This window comes from Nuphar pumila, chromosome 6 (assembly GCF_984573655.1).
Source record: "Nuphar pumila chromosome 6, dmNupPumi1.hap1.1, whole genome shotgun sequence".
NCBI classification, from domain to species: domain Eukaryota; kingdom Viridiplantae; phylum Streptophyta; class Magnoliopsida; order Nymphaeales; family Nymphaeaceae; genus Nuphar; species Nuphar pumila.
The window spans coordinates 94,918,495-94,944,832 of record NC_143254.1 but is presented as its reverse complement, the minus strand read 5'-3'; the positions used below and the strand labels follow the sequence as shown (position 1 = coordinate 94,944,832).

At 36.9% G+C, this 26,338-nt stretch overlaps 1 protein-coding gene across 1 annotated transcript in view; it reads left to right on the top strand.

Annotated features, from left to right (window-relative positions):
- Positions 1-26,338, top strand: part of LOC149835246 (callose synthase 5-like) — a 73,071-nt gene that overhangs the window by 4,902 nt on the left and 41,831 nt on the right. The window contains exons 8-14 of the mRNA XM_090011768.1: positions 1,772-1,863; positions 15,715-15,841; positions 15,946-16,083; positions 16,162-16,238; positions 16,337-16,424; positions 16,541-16,639; positions 16,731-16,845. Of these exons, the coding sequence (XP_089867894.1) occupies positions 1,772-1,863; positions 15,715-15,841; positions 15,946-16,083; positions 16,162-16,238; positions 16,337-16,424; positions 16,541-16,639; positions 16,731-16,845 (736 nt within the window). The remainder of the gene's footprint in view (positions 1-1,771; positions 1,864-15,714; positions 15,842-15,945; positions 16,084-16,161; positions 16,239-16,336; positions 16,425-16,540; positions 16,640-16,730; positions 16,846-26,338) is intronic.

Genomic DNA, 26,338 nt, shown 5'->3' with positions numbered 1-26,338 from the left:
AACAAAATGCGTCAAAAAATGTCCACACAGGGAGGGAGTACTATATTTGTAACATGTTATCCTCAATTAAATTGATTCACAATTTAAGTCTCACCTTATGCTCTTTTTGTATGGTGCACTATTGAGCAACACCTGCAGCCTCTGTCACAGGGACACACCATTTTGGTGCCGCGTGCCTGATGACATGATCAGACACGTGGAAATGGACACGACACGTACAGATGATATTTTAATATTATTTTAATGTTTTAATTAAATAAAATACATTTTTAACATTAAACTATCAAAAAATAATTTTTATTGATTAAAAATCTAAAAAAACTTGTGTTCTCGTGTCGTATTTTTCCAACAAAAAAATGAACTTGTGAGTCGAACCCGTGTCATGCATCCTCGTGTCCACGTGTCTTTGTGGCATAGCCCACAGAAAGTGAAGGTTATTCATTGCATATAAAGTTAAAGCTCTCTTGGTCTTGAATCATACCATAGTTGGATTGCATTTTCTTTTGCCTTTTGAAAGAAGAAGTGATTTCTTCTCTTAGTCTTCTTTCGAGCAATAAATTAAATGTCCAACAATAACCTTTCTTTTTCTTTAAGCTATTACTTCTATTTCTTTGTTGACATTTTTTATGAATCCAATCCTCTTCTATAAAACTTATTCCATATATTGGTGGAGCTGACTCATATGTGCTAGATTGAAGTCTTGCATATTGGCAATATTTTGATGCCTTTTTTAATCTGAAATACCTCATAAATCCTGTAGATAAGGTCGTACAGGTCATAAATACTAAAGAGGATAATTTGAAGGAATTTCATGGATGCACCACTTATGGGAGATCCATTATATGTCTCCAAAACCTTTTGAGGTCCCTTGACTATCATCATTTTTGCAATCAATTTACTGCTTTCTGGTTTCTTCAGTAACTGTTTCAGTGCCAACTCATCTGTTTTCGTATTTATGCTATGATTAGCAACCAATTATCACCTGCCTTTTTTTCTCTTTTATGGTCTCATATAAGTGTTCCTTTGTAGAAGCATGCAGGTCTCATTTAAAAAAGTCACTTAATAATTAATGGAATTGCCTTACCATTGTGTTTCTACATTATTCCTGTAAACAATAAACATGACATTTGCATTTCTCATGAGGTATGTGGCTAGAATAATATGCTCTTTATATCCAAACAATGGTAAAAGAAAAATGGATGACTAGACTCCCTCACTGTACATCTTACTATATCCAAGAACATGAGTATGCTGTGTCCAATTAATACTAAGCCCCAAAAGGTTTCCTATTTTTTCACATGTACACTATATTTTCTTTTATTGCTTGTTGATTTTCTTTCAGTGATTTTTTATTCTGCTCTTATGTGGTCCTTTATTTGGCATATTTAACTTTTCTGGTTTCTGCAGGCACCATTAGTGGTTAGCAAAATAGAAAGTCTTTCATAATTTTTTTAGTTCTAATAACATAACAAGCTAGAAACATGGTTAGCTTATGGTTAACCATTCTTATGATTGGTTGCGCCAAGGTTTTCCCTCATTTTGATTGATGTTGACTTCCTGTTGTAATTTCTTGTACAACATGCTTACTCTTTTCATGCCTTCACTAGATTGGTTCTATGCTGCATTTACTATCAGAAATTGGACTTGTGCAGATTCTATTTGTCCAATTCGGTTTTGGTTTTGTAGTGGTTTTGTAGTAGTTCATACCTGTCATAGTTTTCTTAATTGTTTTGTGTTCAGTTTTCTAATTTTTTTTCCTTATTGTTCACAGCTGGATGAACGGGCTGTAGATGCAGTTATGAACAAACTGTTTAAGAATTACAAAACGTGGTGCAAGTTTTTGGGTCGCAAGCATAGTTTACGGTGAGTTGATACCACTGGAAGTTTTGTACATGAATCTTTTCAATTTTGGGGTTTCTGCATAACCACATCTTCAGATCCTTTGTATTTATTCTGTTCTAGCGTACAAGGGTATTTCGGTTATTTTATTAAAATTTGAAAGTTTTGGTCATTTTACTGTTCATAGATGTTTATGTCATTCTTTTGAGGTATTTTGGTCATTTAGTTATAAGCCCATGAACATACTATATGTAATGTGGTTTTAAATGCATAGGAAGTGTGAGATTATGCTCTAAGCCCATCTTTTCTTCTTCCTCGTACCTGACCTCTTCTGTTCATATTTTCTCCTATCCTTTCTGTGTTTTCCATAGAGAATCATTTAATCATTTAAAATTAGAATTTTCTCTTTCCATGATAGTATTGCAGGTAGTGCTCAATATACCTATCTCTAGATGACGCTATCTTAGCATGGAGTGTCCGCATCATACAAGGCTGCTTTTAGTATTGGTCCTACACCTCATAGTTTAAAAACTCGCCGAGTCAACTTGACTCGGCCTGGATCGCCCGGTCACTAGGTAAAAAATGAGTACAAACTCGTTTTGTACAAAATTTGGGTGAGTCACCGAGTTGGCCCAGCCGAGTCATGGGCGAGTCAGCCGAGTTATGAGAGAGTCATGCATATATAATATATTATATATAATTACATATATTATATAAAATATAATATAAATATATGTATATTATATATAAAAATATGGCTATACATATATTAATAAAATTATACATTAAATATATTATAAAAATATCATATAATGCATATTATATATAATATATTGATAAAAATACTATAAAATATGCATAGTATATACATATATTTGTATATTTTATATAAAATATAAAGTTAGCATGACCCGACCAAGTCACGAGTCACTCAATGACAAGTCGAGTGACGAGTCAACAAGTGTTAAAACCATGCTACACCTATTAATAGATGAATTTTAATTCCTTTATCATTTCATTTGGTAGAAGATAAGTGAGAGTACAAATTTTTCTTCATATTCTCTTCTGCCAAGGCTTTTGTGGAAATTTATGTGTTGTAACTGTAAATGTAAGTGTGCAAAGTTATCCAATGGATACCTTGTTATATTCCTGGAAAGGATACGACAATTTGCAGGTCTCCAAGAAGGAACGAGCCCCATCTTGCATTGGTTTTGCTTCGATCATTTGTTATAAACATTTAATGTTAAGCAATTAGTTGTTGTAAACAGTTAATTGCACTGTTGTTTCATGGTTGCTAGAGTTGTGCTGCACCAAAGTGAACTAAGTGGTGAACCAAATGTTTTAGCAAAGTTATTTGTCAAGTGCTTCATACAATATCCAATATCCAACATGACATTTAAGTAGTGCAAAGTATTTGGATTGTGGCCTAAGACGTGGTCCTCTTGTTCTCAGCTGGTTAAAAGGATGTGATGATGTTGGTGTTAAAGGCAGCATAAAACTTAGGGGAAAGGAAATGGAAGTATAGAAGAATTTCCTAGTGACTATTTGTTCAACAATATGTACTAGTGGAAAGGGAATATAGTGTCAATAGTAGAATATGGTGGTTTGGGTCGAATGAAGGTGAGTAGTGAAGAACAGGTGCTACTGGAAAAGTCCCCCTCCCGATGGGATTAAAGGAAAAGAGGGCTGACCTATCAAGTGAACTTCAAGAGAATAGCTCTGGGTTAGTTTTAAGTCGTGGAACTAGCTGGTGGATGGAAAAACGGCAGGGTTCAGATTATTTGGAAAAATGCAGAAATTGAGAAAAGGATATCCTTGTATGGAAGAAAGGAGAGGTCATGAGCCAATTCTATTAAAGTGTAGGAGGATGAGCTGCTGAAGCTGAAATTCTCACTGCATTCAAGTATTGTGCAAGACATTGTTGAATTTTTTAGTGAATGAAGGTTTTGTGGACAATATTCAGGAAAGGAAAATCATAGATGCAATTACATGGCAGAAGAGAGTGCCGATAGATTGGTTAAGCTGGTCACCTCAATACATAATGTTTTTCATCTGTCAGCATCTAATAGAAGTAGATCCAGTAAATTTCCTTAATTTCTAAATAGCTAGGCAAATAGAGGAAAACTTGATGTAGAAGTTCCTGCATACTTATAGAGAGAAATTTGGCGGTGGTGCGCTTGCGCAGTCACACCTGATGGACCATCGACTAGTGAGGATTGTTGATGATGAGCTCAGGTTAGTTCAGCTCATTCTGCTCTCGTAGCTTAGAATAGAGGTTAAGATTCTTATAGTTTTATTATACTATGATTATGAGACAGAAAGTCAAATTGCATTAGATCCTCTATAACATGAAACAATGAAGCATATTGCTACGCACTGACATTTTATCAAAGAGAAAACAGCGGAGAGATTATTTCAACCTATTCAATTGTGTTCCCAATCCTTGCCAACATTCTAACAAAATCCATGGGAAGATCTGGAATTAGAAAGACCATAGACAAGTTGAGGATGATCGACATATTTTCACCAACTTGAGTGGGAGTGTTATAGTATATGAGGTATTTTGGTCATTTTATTGTAAGAGAAGTATTTTGCCCATTTACTGTTGTAGATGCTTATATCATTCTTTGAGTTCATTTTTGTCCTTTCCTTATAAACCCTAAACACATTACATGTAATGGTTTTGAATGAATGAGTAAACATGGGATCATGTCCCAGTTCCATATCTTCTTTCTCATAAAGGATTTCTTTTCTTCATTTTGTTCTCATATCCCCTTTTGTGTTCTCTCTTCATTTTCCTTACAAAGTCATTTAAATTGCAGGATACTTGTTTCCAAGATCTCTTTCATACTAGGTCTCTGAGATTTTTGCGAATCCCATCTGGAGAACATATGCACAAGATGTATATGTATGTTCATGCATGTTTTGAATGTACATATAAACACACACACACACACACACACACACACACACACACACACACACACACACACACACACATATATATATATATATATATATATATATATATATATATTGTACAAATGTGATTTACATGCTCGGTTTTATGGGGACTGACTCTCGGATTGGCTGATTAAGACACATAAGCAGGATCTTATAAGGCATGAAAATCGATGGCTCAGAATTTTCGTAAATATTCGAGCATCAAAAACCATATTTTTCATAAAAAGTACACGATCTGACAGTCGATTCCAAACAAACAAATCGTGTCGAACACATCTACAGGGTTGAATTCATGAAAAAGTATCGAAAATACCTAGTACACACTATGGTAAACATATTTTAGCGACTATATATATATAGATGGCAGTAATGTCGAACACTCAAGGCGTTCAATGTTATATCTGTGAAAATATCTCAAAAATGAGATAAAGTGTGTGATAAGCACAACACCACCAATGTGCACAAATGCACAAGAACACTTAGAACAAATGTACAATAAAGAAACTCAAATGCACAAAGGCATACAAAATATAAAGAATTTTATTGAGAAGAATGGAGAACAAAAGCTCCAAGAAGTGAAATTTACAAAGGGGGAACTCCCCTATTTATAAGAGGAAAAGGAGCCTTGGAGGGGCTCCACTAGTTGTTGGAGCCCCTCCAACGGTTAGAATTCTAACCGTTGGAGAGGCTCAACAGCTAGTGTTGAGCCCTCCAAGTTGACTTTGAGTCAACAAAAAATAAAGACAAAAAAGTAAAAAGAAAAAAGAAAAAGAAGAAAAGTAAAAATACAAAAAGAATTACAACATATTCATAATTATGAATATGCGCAAAAGGAAGAGAAATGACTAAAATACCCTTGCAGGTTTTACAAGAAAAAAGAAACATATATATTTACATATATATATAAAGATAGATACATATACATATATACATGATGTATATATGTATATGTATCTCTCTTTATATATATATATATATGTAAATATTTACATAAAAAGAGATACATTTTAACACCCTCCCTCAAACTTAGGGCACAATGACCGAAAGTTTGCTAAGGAGAAAGTTGAATCTTGGAGAGCAAAGCGCCTTGGTGAAGAAATCTGCCAACTGATATTCTGAAGTTACATAAGGAAGATCAATGACTTTTTGTAGATATGCCTCTCGGACATAATGGCAGTCCATCTCAATATGCTTTGTCCGCTCATGAAACGTGTGATTCTTAGCAATATAGATTGCACTCTTATTATCACAACACAACTTTGTGGGTTCTTGAATTGGAATCCCCATGTCTTGCAACAACTGATGAATCCAGACAATCTCCATAGTTGTAGACGTCATGGCTCGATATTCTGCTTCGGTGGATGATAGAGACACCTTCTGTTGTTTCTTACGTCTCCATGAGATCAAGGATTCACCTAAAAAAAATGCAAAAGCCTGTAGTGGAGTGACGATTATTTGGGTCACCTCCCCAATCAGAGTCAGTATATGCAATTAAATTTAACTCAGAAAATGAGGAAAGGAAAACTCCCTTGTTTAAAGTTCCCTTTATGTATCTGACAACTCGGAGAACGACACTCATATGAACGGATGTAGGAGCATGCTGAAACTGGCTTGCAGTATGCACGGCATGAGAGATGTCTGGCCTTGTGATGCTAAGATACATTAGAGATCCCACAAGTTGCTGGTAGGGGGTAGGATCCTCCAAAGGTTTCCCATCATCGATCTTCATTTTTTATCCCACAATTTCTGGGGTCTCACAGATTTTATCATCAGTAATACCTGATCTGTCAAGAATCTCACAGACAAGTTTAGTTTGAGACAAAAAATAGCCTCTATGAGAGTACGCTACCTCGATACCAAGAAAGTAAGTCAGATACCCCAGGTCTGACATTTCAAACCTTTCTTTTAAAGTGGTTTTAATGTTTCTGATGCCCTTTATGTCACTACCTGCTATCAACATATCATCAACATACAACAGTAAAATCACAATTCCTGCATCAGACTTTTTGACGAACAGAGCAGTGTTAGTGTAGCATGAGGAAAAACCATTTTGAACCATTACATCATTAAATCGATCATACCAAGCCTTAGGGGCTTGTTTTAAACCATAAAGCGTTTTTTGCAAATGATGGACTTTCCCCTTTGGTACGTTCATACCAGGAGGAGCATCCATGTAGACTTCTTCATTAAGGTCCCCATTTAGAAATGCATTTTTAACATCCATATGGTAAATATTTCATTTTTTAATAGATGCAATGGTGATCAAACACCTTACAGTAACCATTCGTGCAACAGGAGCAAAGGTTTCTTTGTAATCGATGCCGTATTCTTGACTATATCCTTTTGCGACAAGATGGGCTTTATATCTTTCGAGAGTGCCATCACTCTTGGTTTTGACTTTAAAAACCCATCTACATCCTATTGTTTTCTTTCCTTCTGGAAGACATTGAAAAACCCACGTTTTGGCTTTGTTGAGGGCTCTAAGTTCGTTGTCCATGGCATCCCTCCATTCTATCATTTCCTTAGCTTCTTTAAAATTTCTAGGTTCTTTAAGACATGCCCTATGCTTTGGAGAAAAAGACTCATAGGATATAAATCTAGAAGGATTTTTCCTAGATCTTTCAGTTCTTCGAGAGTTGTTGGAAGATTCACTAAGGTCACTATATTTCTCTATTGCACTTCTAAAAGTGCTTTTATCTCTATATGTATAGGTAATTGGTTCATTTATCATTTCTTCTTCATCATGAATGGTTTGAGGAATACTTTCACTTATATCCTTATTCTCATTTAATTCATCATCGCTAAAAAAATCTTCATTTCTAGATAATAGTTCAAACAAAAAGGAATAATCGGCATTATCTTCATGAGTTTTGTGTTCTTCAAAACCACTTATGTTTTCTAAAAAGGTTACATTTCTTGAAACATATATTTTATCATTCTTAATATCATAACACCTAAAACCTTTTTGGGTTTCCGAATATCCTAAAAACGCACAAGGAATAGCTTTGGGAGATAATTTATCATTCTTATCGGTGAGAACAAAACATTTACAACAAAAAATTCTTAACCTATTGTAATCGGGTTCTTTTTTATACAAGATTTCATATGGAGATATTTGATTCAAGTTTTTGGATGGAAGTCGGTTGATGAGATAAACCGATGCAAGAGCCGCTTCGGCCCAAAATCTTTTTGGAATTTTTTGAGAAATTAGCAAAGTTTTTGTAGTTTCAATTATGTGTCTATGTTTTCGTTCGGCCAACCCATTTTGTTGAGGAGTTTTGGGACAAGATCTTTGATGAACAATCCCATTATTTTCAATATAACTTTTGAAATCATTTGAGAGATATTATCCCCCGGAATCGGTTCTAAGAATTTGTAATTTACTATTGAATTGATTTTGTATTAACATGTGAAAAAACTTAAAAGTAGAGAAAACCTCATGTTTATGTTTGAGGAAGTATATCCAACTATACCTTGAGAAATCATCCACATAAATAACATAATACGAAAAACCTCCCTTAGACACAACGGGTGCCGGTCCCCAAACATCCGAATGCACAATTTTGAAAGGCTTAGTTGAAAACATAGTTCTTTGTCTAAAAGGTAAGCTTCTCATTTTACCAAGAATACAATCATTACAATTGAAATTGTCTTTACATAAGGTTTTAGCAAAATGTAAATACGAAAGCTTGACAATATTTGGATGCTCAAGGCGTTTATGCCAAACATTTATATCCTTATGTTGGGCAACATTACAAAAAGAGGTTTTTTGGAATTTGAAGAAATTCCATGAGATAAAGATCTCCCTTCCTAGAGCCTTCCCCAATCAACTTCCCGGACCGGCGATCCTGTATCCAACATTTATTTGATGAGAATTTGATATCACACCCATGATCCGATAGTTGAGAGACGGAAAGCAAATTTAAATTTAGTTTTGGTATAAATCTAACTTTTGGAATAGAAAAACCTTGTCTTTCAAAATCACCAATTCCTTTTATTTCAAGAGAAGCCCCATCCGCGGTGGAGACAAAAGAGGGTGACAAATTTTTTGAGTATTTAGAAAGTGAAAAAACATTTGGAGTCATATGAAATGATGCACCCGAGTCTAAGAGCCAAAGAGTCTTACCGGGAGGAGAGAAGGTGGTCATGGTGGCTCCGGAAACGGATCCCTTGAGGAGTGGTTGAAGAGCTTCCATGATTTGATTGAGAGACAAAGTAGCATGATTGGAGGTAGAAGGACCTTCCTCCTTGGTTGATTGGAAAGTAGTAGACATAGCCACCATCTTCTTCCATTTAGATCATACCGGTTTAATGTGACCCGGTTCTTTGCAAAAATGACATATGATCTTACTATAATCTCTTCTTCCATAATGCCCACCATTTTCTCTTCCTCCTTGATTTTTGTTAAAATGAGGGGGTTTATAGGTTTTAACATTATTCCCCGATCTTGAGACGGCATAAGCACCCTCATCCTCATCTTTAGAGGGAACGGCCAACACACTTAGATTGGTTTTATTCATTCCCAATCTGGTTTCTTCTCCACTTAATTTGGTAAGCACATCTTCCAAAGGAGGGGAAGAGAAGGAAGATAAGAGAGAGGATCTAGTTTGTTCAAACTCGGGTCTAAGCCCATTTAAAAAGTTAAAGAAATGATCCTCTTCTAATTGTTTGGCCCTCAATTCAATAGCCTCACCACTCCATTTAGGTTCTTGGAGGGCAAGCTCATCCTAAATAGTGGATAACTCGGCGAAATACTCTCTAACGGACATTTCTCCTTGTTGAAGGGTTAAAGTCTTCTTTTGGAGATAGTATTTATGGGACAAATCTCTTGAGGTATACATTCTTTCAAGATATTCCCATACTTGATATGCCTTTTTGAACTTTAGAATGTTGGCATTAATTTTGGTCTCAACCGAAGAGAAGAACCATGAGAGTATTTTGTAATTTTTCATTTCCCACTCTTCATGCTTCTTATTGTAATCTTCAAAAGCCTTTTCTCTTTCTTCTCCCTCAAGAACCTTGATCTCCCCACTCTCAAGGGTAGTAATTTTTTGTTCGGGTTCGGGAATAGTTCCTTGAACATATCCCCAAAGACCCTTACCTTTTATATGGGCCTCCATATTCCCGGCCCATACATGATAATTCGTTCCATTCAATTTGAAGCCAAGAGAGAAGTGAGAATCCTTTTCGCCCATTAGAGAGGATACAAAGAGAAATAAATGCGTACCACAATGCGAAATGAGTCCCTTCTTGATGTAGGAAGCTTCTAAAATATAGAATGAAGAGCCGAGTCTTCACTCCAACCACCACAACTTAATGGCACACTTTACGAGGTACTCCAACGAAGAGAGAAAAAAGCACGATCTTCTTTTCCTTTAAGCCTAGCTCTGATACCATGTGAAAATATCTAAAAAATGAGATAAAGTGTGTGATAAGCACAACACCACCAATGTGCACAAATGCACAAGAACACTTAGAACAAATGTACAATAAAGAAACTCAAATGCACAAAGGCATACAAAATTTAAAGAATTTTATTGAGAAGAATGGAGAACAAAAGCTCCAAGAAGTGAAATTTACAAAGGGGGAACTCCCCTATTTATAAGAGGAAAAGGAGCCTTGGAGGGGCTCCACTAGCTGTTGGAGCCCTAACCGTTGGAGAGGCTCAACAGCTAGTGTTGAGCCCTCCAAGTTGACTTTGAGTCAACAAAAAATAAAGACAAAAAAGTAAAAAGTAAAAAGAAAAAAGAAAAAAGAAAAAGAAGAAAAGTAAAAATACAAAAAGAATTACAACATATTCATAATTATGAATATGCGCAAAAGGAAGAGAAATGACTAAAATACCCTTGCGGGTTTTACAAGAAAAAAGAAACATATATATTTACATATATATAAAGATAGATACATATACATATACATATATACATGATGTATATATGTATATGTATCTCTCTTTATATATATATGTAAATATTTACATAAAGAGCGATACATTTTAACAATATCGGACAAGTGCGCGTGATATCAGCAGCGTGCTCTAATTCTGAGTTAAAACAGCCTTTAGCGGTGGTCACTAACCACCGCTAAAAGTGTTTTTTAGCAGCGGTCAGAAACCACTGCTACAAGGTCCTTTTTACAACACACAGTGCCCTTTTGCACGTTTGACACTTTCTCGTTCGTTGTTACTCTCTTTCCTATATGTATATATATGCATATGTTTGTGTTTATACCATATGCTTCATGAATTCATGATATCTCACTAAAAGTGGTAGCTTTTAGATAGACAAACATGTCACAAAATAGAGCAGATTCTAATAAACTCCATGATAATCTCCAAGACTCAAAACATTATACATTTGAATAACAAACTTGAGAATTAAAGGATACACATCAAAATGTAAATAAATAATTTTATTCATAATGGATATGAAAAGAAATACAAAATAAAATTACATTCAAGCCTCACTACAATACTTCAAAGAATAATAATACACAACCCTAATACTACCCATCACTCTCTCAACCTTACACACATCCTTTATTTATAGAAGAGAAAAAGAGAGGAAGTCCTCTTAATAGCCAAAAAGGAGAAGCCTCCCAACAGCTAGAATTCTAGTCATTGGGAACTAGTCAAACAAGTTTGACTAGGTCCCAACGATTAGACTTAATCAACTTCTTTGACTTAGTACCCAATATATATATATATATATATATTGTAACTATATATTTATATATATTATAATCAATATATATAATATATACGTATTGCATGTATATAAAATATACATATATATATATATATATTTATTTATTTATTATAATATATATATATATGAACATATATGTATATACGTATACATGCAAAAGGATACATTTAATCTTAACACCCCCCTCAAACTTGCAGTGATTCACTATAAGTTTGCAAATACAAATAAGCAACTCATTACATAAAATATCATTTGTCTTCATCAATTTCTTTCATTCATTGCTTCAGGAGGTGCTCTATCATATGCTCCATTGCACAGGGGGGTCTTTAATTATCATCAATCCTTGAAAACCTATAAATAGAGCTAACAAAACACCCAACTATACAAAAATATATCTTTAGAAGATTTCAAAGGATAATTATATTAGCTAAATATAATGGAGAAAAGATGGCCAAGCACACAATATAAAAATTATTTAATTTAACATCATTTAAAGAGAACAAAACATTAATTTCAAATAAGATAAACTTTTATCATTTTAATCACACGTGGTATTTATCACATAAAAGACATGATTATTAAAGAAAAAACTCACAAAAGAGTTAAAATCACAAGACAATTTTACACAGCGGAAGACATAAAAGACAAGAGTGTTAAAGAAACATTAATTTTTCAAAAGATAATACCAAGTGTTAAATACACACAATAGCCACTATGGGCATACACATAAGAGATTTAAGTAATGAAATGCTTAGAAAAGCATGTAATGAAATATGTGGAATTACAAAAAACAAAGTGCAAAAGCACATAGAAGTCCAAGCATGGACAACACAAAGATATGAAGTCACAATGCAAGCACAAAAGTGCATAAGCACAAGTCCACTATGGGACAATACAAAGATCCAACAAAGGGCAACACAAGCAAAAAAAGAATATATATTTGTTTATTGAATATATGCTTGAAAAAATATAAACTTATGCAAATTATGCAAGACAATTAATCATGGGATAACTCATGCAACTAAAGCATATACAATGCAAAATGCATGAAAATATTTCAACAACCATTTCTCATAAAAGAGAAAATGAGTTTAGAAAAATTACGAATAGATTTTAAAAATCTCATATATCATAATGAATGAATCAAATTAAAACACTGGTTTAACCACCACAAGCAATCACCTCCTAGGCCTCTAAACCTCAAACATCAAGTATATCAGCAACTAGAATAAAAGCATAATCATTATGCTACTAAAGAGCCAAAGACACACATGAAAGTATGTATAAACATCTCTTGTCTACGTATAATGACACTTAAAAACAAGTGTATCAACGACTAGAACAAGAGCATAATTCAAACGAAGGGCTAAAATCACACACGAAGGTGTGAATAAACATCTTTTGTCTACATATAATGACACTTAGATAAGAGGTATAAAAATGAAGACACTCGAGGTAAAAACTTATAATGGAAACATACTAATGTTATCAATAAAAATATCAATTTTAACCATCTTTCAAAACACCATGGTTTCAAAAATAGATAGCCATCACAGATAAACAGAGTTATAAGCATCCATAATAATAATGGCCATACAACAAATGAGTGAAACACCATACTCAGATCTAGAGATCAAACAACTGTCAGTTAGAGTTAAACCATAAGTTGACAATCTAAATTGACATAAAACGAGGTGCACACAACTCACCCCAACAAATATCTCTGAATCAACAAAAGCATATATATATTCAGAGGCCAATCAACTATCAATCAGATCAAAGACTGGTGTCAACATGACACACATAGACTTTGATAATTGTAGATTGATAAGATGATTTGAGGTGCATACATAACTCTCCTCAACGGCTAACTCGGAAAACCAACAATAATGAGTTCAGAGGCCAATCAACCATTAATCATACCAAAGACAAGTGACATCATGTCACTCATAACCTTTAAAAATCTATATTGATAAAATGACATGAGGTACACACGCAACTCACCTCAACGGTTAACTCTGACTCAACAACAAGACCAAGAGGGATGATGCATCATATAAACTTTTGTGATGGACAAATCAAAATATCATAAAAAGGCAATACATACTCATATAATTCAATTTTCAAATAGGTGAGTTCATATCAAATATTCGATTTAAAAAGACAAGTTTCGAATCAAACTCAATATAAGTTGGGTAAGAACCTTAGCATAAAAAAAACTTAGTGCAATCATATGCACAATAATATGTCAATGGTTGCAATTATATGCAATACATGATGTCTTATGACAATTTTCACAAACTTGAATAAGCAAATACTGAGTCATGCCTAATCCAAGCACTCTTCATAGAAATGACAAAATTATGAAGTTTAAGAAATCCTTCAAAAGATCATAAATCCACTAATGAGAAACAAGTCACTAAGCACATCACACACAAAAGATCAATAAATCCCATTAAAAAGACAACACATATGACAAGAAGTTAGAGCTAAATCATAAGTCTACTATGAAGCAATTAAAGATAATTAAATGGAGATTCTCAAGAGTTATATAAAAAAAACTTAAGTACACTAGTGCACAAGCACACAAATAAAAAAACACTAGTGGGCGAGATAAAAAGAGCCATCTAAGGGTTACATACAATCCTCACAAAGAGGAACAAGAGTCATAAAAACAATATAGATGTTTTTTATAAAATACTCCCTAAGAGCCATAAAGATCCACATATATACGATCATACTAAACAAGAGATTTTTCTCATAATGTAACATTATTCAATAAGCATAATATAGAATATCTATATGCAATAGAGAAATCCTAAGAGATAAACTTATTTTTTATGTGACACCAAGTCATGGTTATGCCATTCAATAAAGTCTTCTTTAGGCATATACCAAAAAGAAAATCTTAATCCAACACGTGTCATTTGAAAAAAATCTTTACTTAATAGAGCAATATTGCTCAATATATATGAAATAACATATTAAAAAATAGATCACGATAAAAGATAATTCTTGATCATATCATAATATATTAAAATTTTCAAAGATAGAACATACATATGTTAAGAAATATGAATTTTAGTATTTTGCAAAAACACAATATTTTAAGAAGCCACATATTCAACTTGAGTGAATAACTACAATGGTGTTCTCTAAGGAACACAGTCAAAATACCCAAAAAGGGAATAAAAAAGAGCTGTTATAAAAGAACACAATCACAAATCCCACACAGGGGATACACAATAAGAATATAAAAATATATTTTTATTAAAATGAAAATGAGTTGTGTAAATGCATATATATCTTTGCAAAATATAGTTTTTCACTATACATATACATAATTTAAGACATCAAAACACAACAATTTTCACATACCTCAAATATATATATATATATATATGTATATATATATATATATTATTTATTTTTAACATAACTCCTTTTAAAACTTACCATACATATAAAACACAAGAAGCCGAAGATACATACCAGAATGCGAAATCGTTTCCAAGACCCTAATGCCTTGCTTTGATACCATGTCACGAAATGGTGTGGATTCCAATGCACTCCATGATAATCTCCAAGACTCAAAACATTATACATCTGAATAACAAGCTTGAGAATTAAAGGATACACATTAAAATGTAAAAAAATAATTATATTCATAATGGACATGAAAAGAAATACAAAATAAAATTACATTCACGCTTCACTATAATACTTCAAAGAATAATAATACACAACCCTAATACTACCCATCACTCTCTCAACCTTACACATACACACACCCTTTATTTATAGAGGAGAAAGGAAGGAAGAAGTAAAGGAGAAAAAGAGAGGAAGTCCTCTCAATAGCCAAAAAGGAGAAGCCTCCCAACGGCTAGAATTCTAGCCATTGGGACTAAGTCAACTTGTTTGGCTTAGTCCTCAATATATATATATATATATATATATGTACAAATAACAATATACATATATATGTATACATATAAAAGGATACATTTAATCTTAACAATACACTCATGTGCATATTCACATATGCCTGCTGGAAAAGTCATGCCTGTGTAAATCTCTTGGCATTTGGATTCAACAACAATCTGGTTCCCATTCTTTCAACAGCCTTCATTAATAATCTGAATGAAATTTCTTGATGGATATTTAGCTTTATCATTTTGTACTAAATTATGTAGCAAATACCTAGGCTTCCTCAAGGTCAGCAAGAAGTACAACAAAGAAAGATATTATATATGGGTCTGTATCTTCTGATATGGGGAGAGGCATCAAATGTTCGTTTTATTCCAGAATGCCTGTGCTACATTTTTCACAATGTAAGTATTATATCATCTGTTTTTATGGTTTGGCTGCATTTCTCCTCTCAATGCTATTGCTATTTCGAATAATTATCTCATAGCAGCACTCCACATACATATAGATGGCATATGAACTCCATGGTTTGTTGGCCGGAAATGTTAGTGTTGTGACTGGGGAAAACATCAAACCTTCTTATGGTGGAGATGATGAATCTTTTCTAAGAAAGGTCATAACACCATTGTACCATGTGATTGAAAAGGTATGTTTATGTATAACTATTCCTTCTATCATTTTTCAATATACTAAGCTAATTTGAGTGGTATTCATGGTTCTCCAGGAAGCCAGTAAAAGCCGGAATGGAAAAGCACCTCATTCAGCTTGGTGTAACTATGATGACTTGAATGAATATTTTTGGTTTGTCATGATTCATGAACCTGATGCTTCTGAAGCTACTGATTTCTCTTCTTCATGATGTAATTCATCTTGTACTTTACACTTCACTTTCCTTTCAGGTCTGCTCATTGTTTCTCTTTGGGCTGGCCGATGCGTGATGATGGTGATTTTTTCAAGTCAACACGTGAAACAAGGCCTGCCTCACAGGTAACTTACTAAGAATACTAAAGGATGAAATTACACAAATCAACCTGTCTACGACTAGCTCATGGCTCTTCAAAATTGATTTTCAGATGGGACAACAATCTCATAAAAGCTCGGAGAAAAGCACAGGCAAAACAAATTTTGTAGAAACCAGGACATTTTGGCATATTTTTAGAAGTTTTGACCGTATGTGGACTTTCTATATACTAGCATTGCAGGTATCATCTGCACATGTGAAATGTGATTAAATTATCAACTGTTTCTTTAAAATTGAATTCCTTCATTCAGTTAAATACATGTTCTTTGCAGGCAATGATTATTATTGCATGGAGTGGTTATTCACCATCGGACATTTTCCGGCTAGACCTCTTGTACTCTCTGTCTAGTATTTTGATCACGGCTGCTATCCTCCGCCTCCTTCAGGGTACAAATAATCTGGTCAAGCTACTATTTTTGGCTAAGGTTAGAATAAGATGTGTAGAGCAACCACCGCCCATGCAAGAGACCGTCTTCCACCACTAGCTAGAAATAATATCATTCTCATGATTATTCGAATCCCCAAATTTGACAGGTCAGCCTGAATAATTCCTGAAAGTAATAATAACATGACAAGGCCAGATGTAGGGATGATTCCTACTTCTTGCACAAAACATGTTCTGGCTAAATGTAAGCCTCTAACTTCAAATTCAGCTGACTTGGAGGCAGGAAATAACCAGTCATGAGAAGGTGATGGTTCTCAGAGATGAGCTTTCCTCCAATAATCTTGCATGGAAATGGTTCAACATTAGGTTCTAAGTGTTGTGAAAGCAGTAATGAGAACAGGTCCTCATTTGAACTATGCCATATAATGTTTCCCTTCACATTACTCAGGCTGGCTATTTTCAATCTGCTGTTGTTGCTTAAGATATTGCTATTTGCTTCTGTGTGATTTCTTCTAAAATCTAAAGTGCAACACTTCCCATCCTCTCCAGCACTGTGCCATCATCAAATCAATCTGTTGGAAAAGACATATGGAATTGGTGTTAGAAATGGTAATCCACTGTTAGTCACAAGAGGAAGAGGAGTAGAGGGGGAGAGAGAAGTCGGTGGCTGCAGAAACCCAAAGAATAGGGTCTGCATTTTCTCTTCATTAGATATATACACATACAGTTTGATTAGGGTACAAAAATACCCTTTACATAAGGGATGGAAATTACAGCATGTCATTAATGACATTAATGAGCATGTGTTAAATAAAACACTAAAACACAGAGGGATTGGGTCCGGGTTCTGAGATCCAGACCCATCTTTTCACCCTCCCTCAAGTTGTACATGGTTTTGAACCATGAACAACTTGCCTTTTAACATCCAAAATTTGTCTTTGACAAGTCCTTTTGTAAACAAGTCAGCAACTTGATCAGCAGTCCGAACGTATTCTGGTTCGATTTCCCTTCTCTTCGACCTTCTGCCTTACAAAATGTTGATCAATTTCAATATGCTTAGCACGACTATGGTAGATAGGATTGAATGACATGTTGATAGCACTTTGATTGTCACACAAGAGAATGCTTTTAGAAATCGATTCTCCTACTTCTGCCAACATATGCCGGATCCATGTTACTTCGGCTGTTACAACTGCCATTGATCTATATTTTGCTTTTGTGCTCGACCTAGCTATGGCCTTTTGTTTCCTACTACTCCAGGAGACAAGATTTAGGCCAATGAAAACACAGTATCCTGAGACTGATCTACGCTCATCTGGATCTCCTGCCCCAATCTGCATCTGTGTAAGTAAGAAGTTTATGCATGTGATGGCCATGCATACTCTTTCTGTACAGGAGACCATCTCCAATAGTTCCCTTTAAATATCGAAGAATGCATTTAACAACTTTCATATGTCCAATATGTGGTTCATGCATGAACTGAGATACTTGAGTGACTGAATAGACAATGTTAGGCCGAGTGAAGGTAAGATATTGAAGCATTCCTACTACTCTGTGATATCCTGTAGGGTCCTCATACAAATCTTCATCTTGGGAGTTGAGTTTCTGATGAAGTACACTGGGTGTGCTTAGAGGCTTGCAATCTGTCATACCTGCTTTGCTAAGAACATCAACAATATACTTGTGTTGAGTAAGTGTCATGCCTTCAAGAGTTTTGTCAACTTCTACTCCAAGGAAGTATCGCAATTTACCAAGATCTTTCATCTTAAATCTATGATTCAAAGTTTCTTTGACCTGTTTAATATGTTCATCAGAGTTACCTATGATGATAATGTCATCAACATATATCAATAATAGGGTAACTATATCTTTGCATTTGAATATGAAAAGAGAATGGTCAAGAAGAGACCGACTAAAACCATATTTTTCTACTTCAAGAGAGAAACTGTCAAACCAAGATCGAGATGCCTGCTTCAGACCATATATAGCTCTCTTTAACCTGCACACGTATTCTTTAGAATTCCCTTCGGCAAACCCAGTGGGTTGTTCCATGTATACTTCCTCTTTCAGAGTTTCATGGAGAAATACATTTTTTACATCCAGTTGACTGAGATTCCACTGGTGTTCAACAACCAATGATAATATAATGCGGATAGTGCTCATTTTCACGACTGGACTGAAGGTCTCATCATAGTTTAGTCCTTACTCTTGTGTGAAGCCTTTGGCAACCAGTCTAGCTTTGTATCGTTCGATAGTACCATTCGGCTTGTAATTTATCTTATATACCCACTTTAAACCAACCACATTTCAATTGTGTGGTTTGAGAACAATATCCCAAGTGCCACACTTATGAAGAGCCTTCATTTCTTCATTCATAGCTTCAATCCATCTTTTAGAATTTATTGCTTGATAAAACGTGGTGGGTTGATCCTCCTTGCTCAAAGAGGTTAAGAAGAGTTGAAAATCCATTGTGAAGTTCTCATAACTAACCCACCTATCAATAGGGTGTCGAGGCCGGGTAGACCTTCTATGAATAGGAGATTGAATGGAAACAGAAGGAGAATTCAATTCCTTATTAGAGCTGGGAAATGTCTTCTTCTCACGTCGAGAGTAAACAATGCCTTTATACCTGTCGGGGGCCAATGACAGTTCAGAGATCACATTTTCCTGAATTCTTTGCACTGCAGTGGACACATTTCCCTCATCTCTTTGATTACAGTCTAAAGAACAAACACCATCAATACTAGAAAAGATATCTGAGTTCAACCAAGGATAATAAATTTCAATTTCAAGAGGAGTGTCAACATTATAACCAAAATTTGATTCATCAAACACAACATTTCTAGATATCTTGATGCGCTTGCTCACGGGATCATAGCATCTATATCCTTTGTAATCATCAACATATCCCACAAATTTGCATTGTAAGGCTTTATCCTGAAACTTGTTCCGTATTGAACTGTCAATATGAACATAACATACGCACCTAAACACACGCAGATCATGATAATTTGGGTGCACACCATTCAGAGAGAAATGGGGTGATTTGTTTTTTAAGATATTCATGGGCAATCAATTTATGAGATAGACTGTCGTATGAAAAGCCTCTGCCCAGAAGGTAACTGGAAGATTGCTATCATGCATCATGCTCATTGCACTTTCGACAATATGGTGATGCTTGCGTTCAACAATTCCATTCTGTTGAGGTGTATGAGAGCAAGACACCTGCCTACTTATTCCATTTGTCCAGAGAAAATTAATAAAGTCATTTGAAGAGAACTCACCCCTTCCATCACATTGGAAACAGGTAATATTCTCAGAGAATTTATTTTGAACAAATGAGTGAAAATTCTGAAACAATTTGAAGGTTTCAGATTTATTTTTCATAAAGAAGATCCATGTATATCGAGAATAGCTATTGACAAAAATGAGATAATATCTAGTGCCAGACATGGAAGGAACTGGAGTCGGACCCCATGTAACACCCCAAAAATCAAGGACTTGTAACTTTTTAGAATAGTTTAGAAAGCTTTGAAATCATACAATTATCAGAGTTTAAATAATACTTCAGCGGAAAATGATATTTTTAAAACCACAAGTCAATGGACCTTGAGCGCGTTACAGCGTAAACTTTCTTTTTTGTCAAATCCCGCACAACCATTGAAGTCAAATGGTTTAGAAACAGAGTTTCAATAATTGAGAATTCGTTTGTTGAACCCAAGAAGAAGCTTACTAAAACAGTTTTATTAACTCACGGTTTAATAAAAGAGAAATTTTGGAATACCCTTCATACCAAATTTACCAACATGTCCTCAGGAGCGAAATGTCAGGGAAAAAGCTCTATCTTGCTCTCATCACGCCATCGTGCCATCGCAGACTGTATTACCTATCCAAAACCTACCCATAAAATGGGTCAGTTTCACTAAAAACTGGTAGGTGCACAGACATGACAATATTGAACATAATTAAGCAGAATAATTTAATATGTCAAGTAGACCGACAATTATATAGCAATTTAATTTCAACAAATTCACAGAGCGACTATCATGAACACAATGTTAAAATTATTACAAGCATTCTACTGGCACAAGTAGGCTAACTATTACAAGCAAAGCACTGCACAAGAAAGTTAACTAGCAAAATACAATGCTTCATCAACCACACACACAATTCCATAAGTATTGAACCTGTTGTACCCTATAACTTTCATACGTGCATAACTGAAGACATTGTGTGATCGGATTTAAATTATGTTTCGATATTAACTGGCCAAGCGGGTACGCACAAGGCACGACTCTAGAAACAGCCTAGACTGATCCGGGGGTTTATTATGCTATGTATTTTATGATAACCCGGATAGCTGACTGAGTCCGCACCTAAGGGGACGGTCGGAGACCAAGAGAGAAATCCCCAAAGCAGCATAAACAATTGATGCATCCCAAATATGGAGAGCTACCACCTAGGATAATTATGGTAGTCTCATTCCCCTAACTCCGATGACTGGGGAAGCCGAGTCTTTTGCTCGTAACTGCCATTAATGGCCTGTCCATCGAAGTTTTGTACCTTCTTGTCCTCTCTCCTGACAGGAGTCAGCGATTCGAATGAGTACATCAGGGGTAGTTAACTGAAGACTCATTCTACATACTCTGGTCTTTCGACCCACTCGAGTATCTTGCCGGTGAAGGCGAAAACATCACTTATTTAGGTGATCACAACATTTTGTTATTTGCGCTCATCGAGGTTGCCACAACCTACTCATCCAATCATCGCAACGTAAGAAGACGTACTTGTCAAAAAGTACGGTCGTACATGTCATAAGTACGACTACGATGAAAGGGATATGGTTCCACAAAAGAAACCCCAACAGATGTTATCTGCAAAAGAATTAATACAACACAGCATAAATCTTGAATTCACTTCAACAACATTTTTCATATTTCATGATGCAAGGTCATCTCGGATCTCTCGTCCGATCAACAAAGTACTTAACATGTTGTGCATGTCTAAAAGTACGCTATACTGAACCAGGGAGGTCTGTGGGCTTCTCAAAAGGAATACCCAACACACAACTTCATAACAACTCAAAGAATATAGGAGTGCTCATTTGGCACGATTCATCCTTAAAAGCCATAATGCCACATTAAGTCATTCACACAAGACACAACACTATCAATCTTACATCCAAAATTTATCTTAGTATCGACATGTTACACTAGTTTGATACATAAAGAATGGGTCCTTCAACAGAACCCCACTCATTCATATGCTCATGCCCCTGATCTGGGTTATTCAAAATGAGCCGCAACTTGAGTCAAGGTTATAAAACATTTCTCCCAAGTGTGTGGACTTGGGAGGTGCCAAATGTGACTTCACAATCCTGCAAGACTTAATCATACTTTGCAAAAGTTGTGCATTTTGAAGAGCCCTGGGTTTGCAGAAGAAAATCCTCTTTAAAAGAACTATAGTGCTCAAGTGCAACTTCTGGTGTTTTGAAAACAGGTGATAACAGGATATGCACAAGACTACAGTTATGTAAGTACATATTTACCATGAGTGTGAGCATATGCAGGTTATAACATGTCAACAAACAACTCTCGACTTGCGATGCCGCACATCGAGGGAAAAGCACATAAGTAATACATGAGGTACCAACACCATACATTGACCACTTAGACAGGCAAAACATATAAGGTCATAAGTAATACACAAGATACGAAGTCGTACCACACTCAAAGGAAATGTGCAAGCAAAAATGGTTGCAAGCAAACAAGGGCATATGTATTTCAAGAAATACGAAACCACACCTCAACTCATAAGCAACTATGCAAAATAATGATCGAAGAATGAAATTGTACATCGACCCATAGGAACGTACAAGCAAGTATATATGCAAGCAATTAAGGGCATAAGTATTGCAAAAAGTATGAAACCACCTTCAACCACATAAGCAAATACGCAAATTAATACTCAAAGAGTAAGATCATACATCGACTCATAAATATGCAGACAAGAAAATATGCAATGCAGAAGCAATATAAATCTAAGCATATCTAGCATGGGCATCTTAATTATTTCAACTTAACTAGGTTCATTTATTGCCCTCTGTGCGACTTTACCCTACCTTGGGATGTCGTGCAGCTGCGTACGCCTACGCGAGAGGATAATACGAGGGTTGAGCCGTGGAGCACGATCGGGACCTGTTGCGTAAATAGGCAAGAGTGTTAAATATTCAATTTTTGCTAATATAATTAATGGTGCAACGGGGCAAGGGTAGAATTAGGCGATGGCGGCACCGACGACAACGGGGCGACAGGGAATGAGCCACTGTCAAAAACAGCAAGGCGGCAGGGGGTCAGCCCCTGCCGACAGCCATGAAACGGCAGGGGGGCCAGCCCCTGCCGACAACACGAGACGACAGGGGACCAGCCCTTGCCGACAGCATCGATGCGGCAGGGGAGGCAGCCCCTGTCGACAGCCACGAGACGGCAGGGCTAGCCCCTGCCGACAGCAACAAGGAGGCAGGGCCCAGCCCCTGCCGACAGAGAGAGGGAGAGAGCTCGGGACGGGGGGGGGACAGGGGGACAAGCCCCCTGCGTGCAGAGAATCAAGGGGCAGCAGGGGGGGTTATCCCCTGCCCTCCCAGAAGCCAAGAGGCGGCAGGGGGTGAGTCCCTGCCAGCCCCACAAAACAAAGGGCGACAGGGGCATTGCCCCTGCCAGCCGAGATAGGAAGGCGACAGGGGCACTACCCCTGTGCGCCAAAACCCCAGAGGCAGCAGGGCGAGCCCCTGCCTGCCGGGAAACATGAAGCGGCAGGGGCATTGCCCCTGCCTACAAGTGATCTAGGGGTGGCAGAGGGACTGACCCCTGCCAGAAGAAGAGGGACCGGGGCGGGGGTGACAGGGAGGGCAACCGACCTTCCGTCGGTTTCCCTATCACCCATAGGGGTGAGGGGGTGTCGTAGGGGCCATTGGTCCCCTGCCGGCACTCCGACGCACCCCCAGAGGGAAGAGGGGACAACAGGGGCCCATAGGCCACCTATCGGGCCCCCGATGGGCACAGGGAAGGTGGGAGGCCGCGGCAGGGGCTGTGAGCCGCCTGTCGGCCTCTCGACGAGGTGACGGAGAGAGGGGGGGTGAGGAAGAGAAGAGGGAGGAGGAGAAGTGGCGTACCTGGGAGGCGAGGTGGCTGGCGATCGCCGGCGTGCGCAGGGAAGGAGGAGGCGTCGGTCGTGGTTGCCGCCTACAGGGAACGAGAAGGGGGGTGGGGCATCGTTCCTCCCCTCCCGCAATGCTCTTAAAGAGCTCGGGGAGGGCGACAAAAGGGGAAACCCCGATGGGTTTCCCTATCGGGCAGAAGGCGCGATGGGGGGGGGGGGGGGGCGGCGCTCGGGAAGAGGATTTAAAATCCTCTTCCTACGTCGGGTTATCTTAAAACCCTATCGCAGGCGGGCCCGGGTCGAGTCCGGACCCGACCCGGCCCGGGTCCGATAAAATTTTTTTTTTATGAAAAACGTGGGTTTTACACCCCAAACATCAGAACATATAATTTCAAATGGTTTTGAAGCTCTTTTATTAATGGAATGAAAAGGAAGAACATGACTCTTACACTGAAGACAACTAGAACACTTTTTATTATCGACACTTAAATTTAGACTTGACTTAGGAATAAGACTGCTTCAAACAAGCTTATCAATAAAATGACTACTACAATGACCCAGACGACCATGCCAGAGATTCAGCTCAATACATTCAGAAATATTAAGGACACTCTCAGGAGGAGCTGAAGATGATGATGTGAGCTTCAAGATGGAATCAACGGGCTGAACACGAGAGGAAGGATTCTCTTGGAACACGTACATATTCCTTTGCCGTTTTCCTTCAGCGAATGTTTCCCTCGTATGAAGGTTCTTAACATGAACAGAAAAATGAGTAAACTCAACTGAGGCATTGATGTCATCGACAAGTTTAGAAACTGAAACAATATTCTTCATGATATTAGGAGCATAAATGACATTTGAAAGATCTAGGAAAGAATTGGGCATAGGAATTACAGAATTTCCAATATGTAAAATATGGTGATGAGACCCATCTCCAGTGACAATACTATTTCTACCAACATAAGGAATAAGATTTAAGAGCTTACCAGCATCACCAGTGACGTGAGTGGCTGCACCAGAATCAATATACCAAGTACCTTGGTCATTCTGTTTGATGTTCAATTCAGCTAAGGCAGACAACAACAACTCTTTGACTTCTCCAGTATTCTTCAATGTATTTGTTCTCTTTCTTGCTTCCAATTGTTTTCCCTTATTTTGCGGATTATACCAGCAATTTGCTTTGATGTGCCCCCTTTTGTTACAGAGAAAGCAGGTAGGTATTGTTCGTTGCCTTTGCAGATTAGGAGGCATACTGGGAGTAAGTAATATTCTAAGGGCTCCTTGTCCATTATTCTCTTGACCTCCCTTTTTCCGAGATTCATACCTGCCACATCCTCGGCCATAAGTAACTCCTGTAGCAAGAACATCATGTGCTCCAATGGGATTGTGAGAACCTTCGGAGAATCCCTTCAAGGTCATCTCATACTGTAAGAGCTTAGCACGAAGATCTTCAAATGTAGGTAAGTTTGGCACACAATAGACGGGTAACCATCATGTGATAATCGGGTCCCAACCCACTCAAAGTCTGTTGCACCATATCTTTGTCACTGACGGCGCACGTAATCCACGATGGCCAACTGATCCATGATAGTTTTCATTTTGTTTAGGTACTCCATGACTGTCATGGAGTCTTTTCTCAGCATTTGAAACTCTTTCTTTAAAAATAAAATTTTAGCCTGAGAAACTTGAGAAAAAGTCTGAACAAGACGATGCCATAACTGCATAGCTGAGCAGTCATCTGGGATTGCCACAAGCACCTCCTGTGACAGTGGAAGTGATGTAGGCAACCAAAGCCTGATCTCGCTTCATCCAGGAGACATACTCTGGATTTCTAACAAAGGTAATTGAATTGTCACCCTCCTCATTCTTGCCTTCTTGTGAGATGAACTCTGGAGGAACAGGAACAGATTCATTCAGATGTCCAGAAAGATCCTGACTCCTTATGAATGGGATGATTTGTCTCTTCCGGGTTAAAAAGTTGGAATTGTTCAGTTTCTCAGAGACAAGCTGATTGAGAAAGTTGAAAGAAAGGACAGATTGTGAAGACGAAGATGAATCCATAGTCAATGGAAGCAAAGGATAAGGAGATCGGAAATCGAAGTCGCTTTTGAGCAAGCAGAATAATAAAAAAAACTTAGAACAAATAATGGAGTTTCAGAGAACTCGGTTCTCGGTTGGTTTTTTTTTTACTGCAGACCCGAGACAGGGAACAAAATATTCAGTAAAGAAAAGAAAAAACTGCTGTAAAGGAAAATAAGTAGCGATCAACAAGAAAACTCGTTAATATGCAAATAATGTGTTTTCTTTCTAAAAAATGAGAAATTCCAAAGTGGAGAG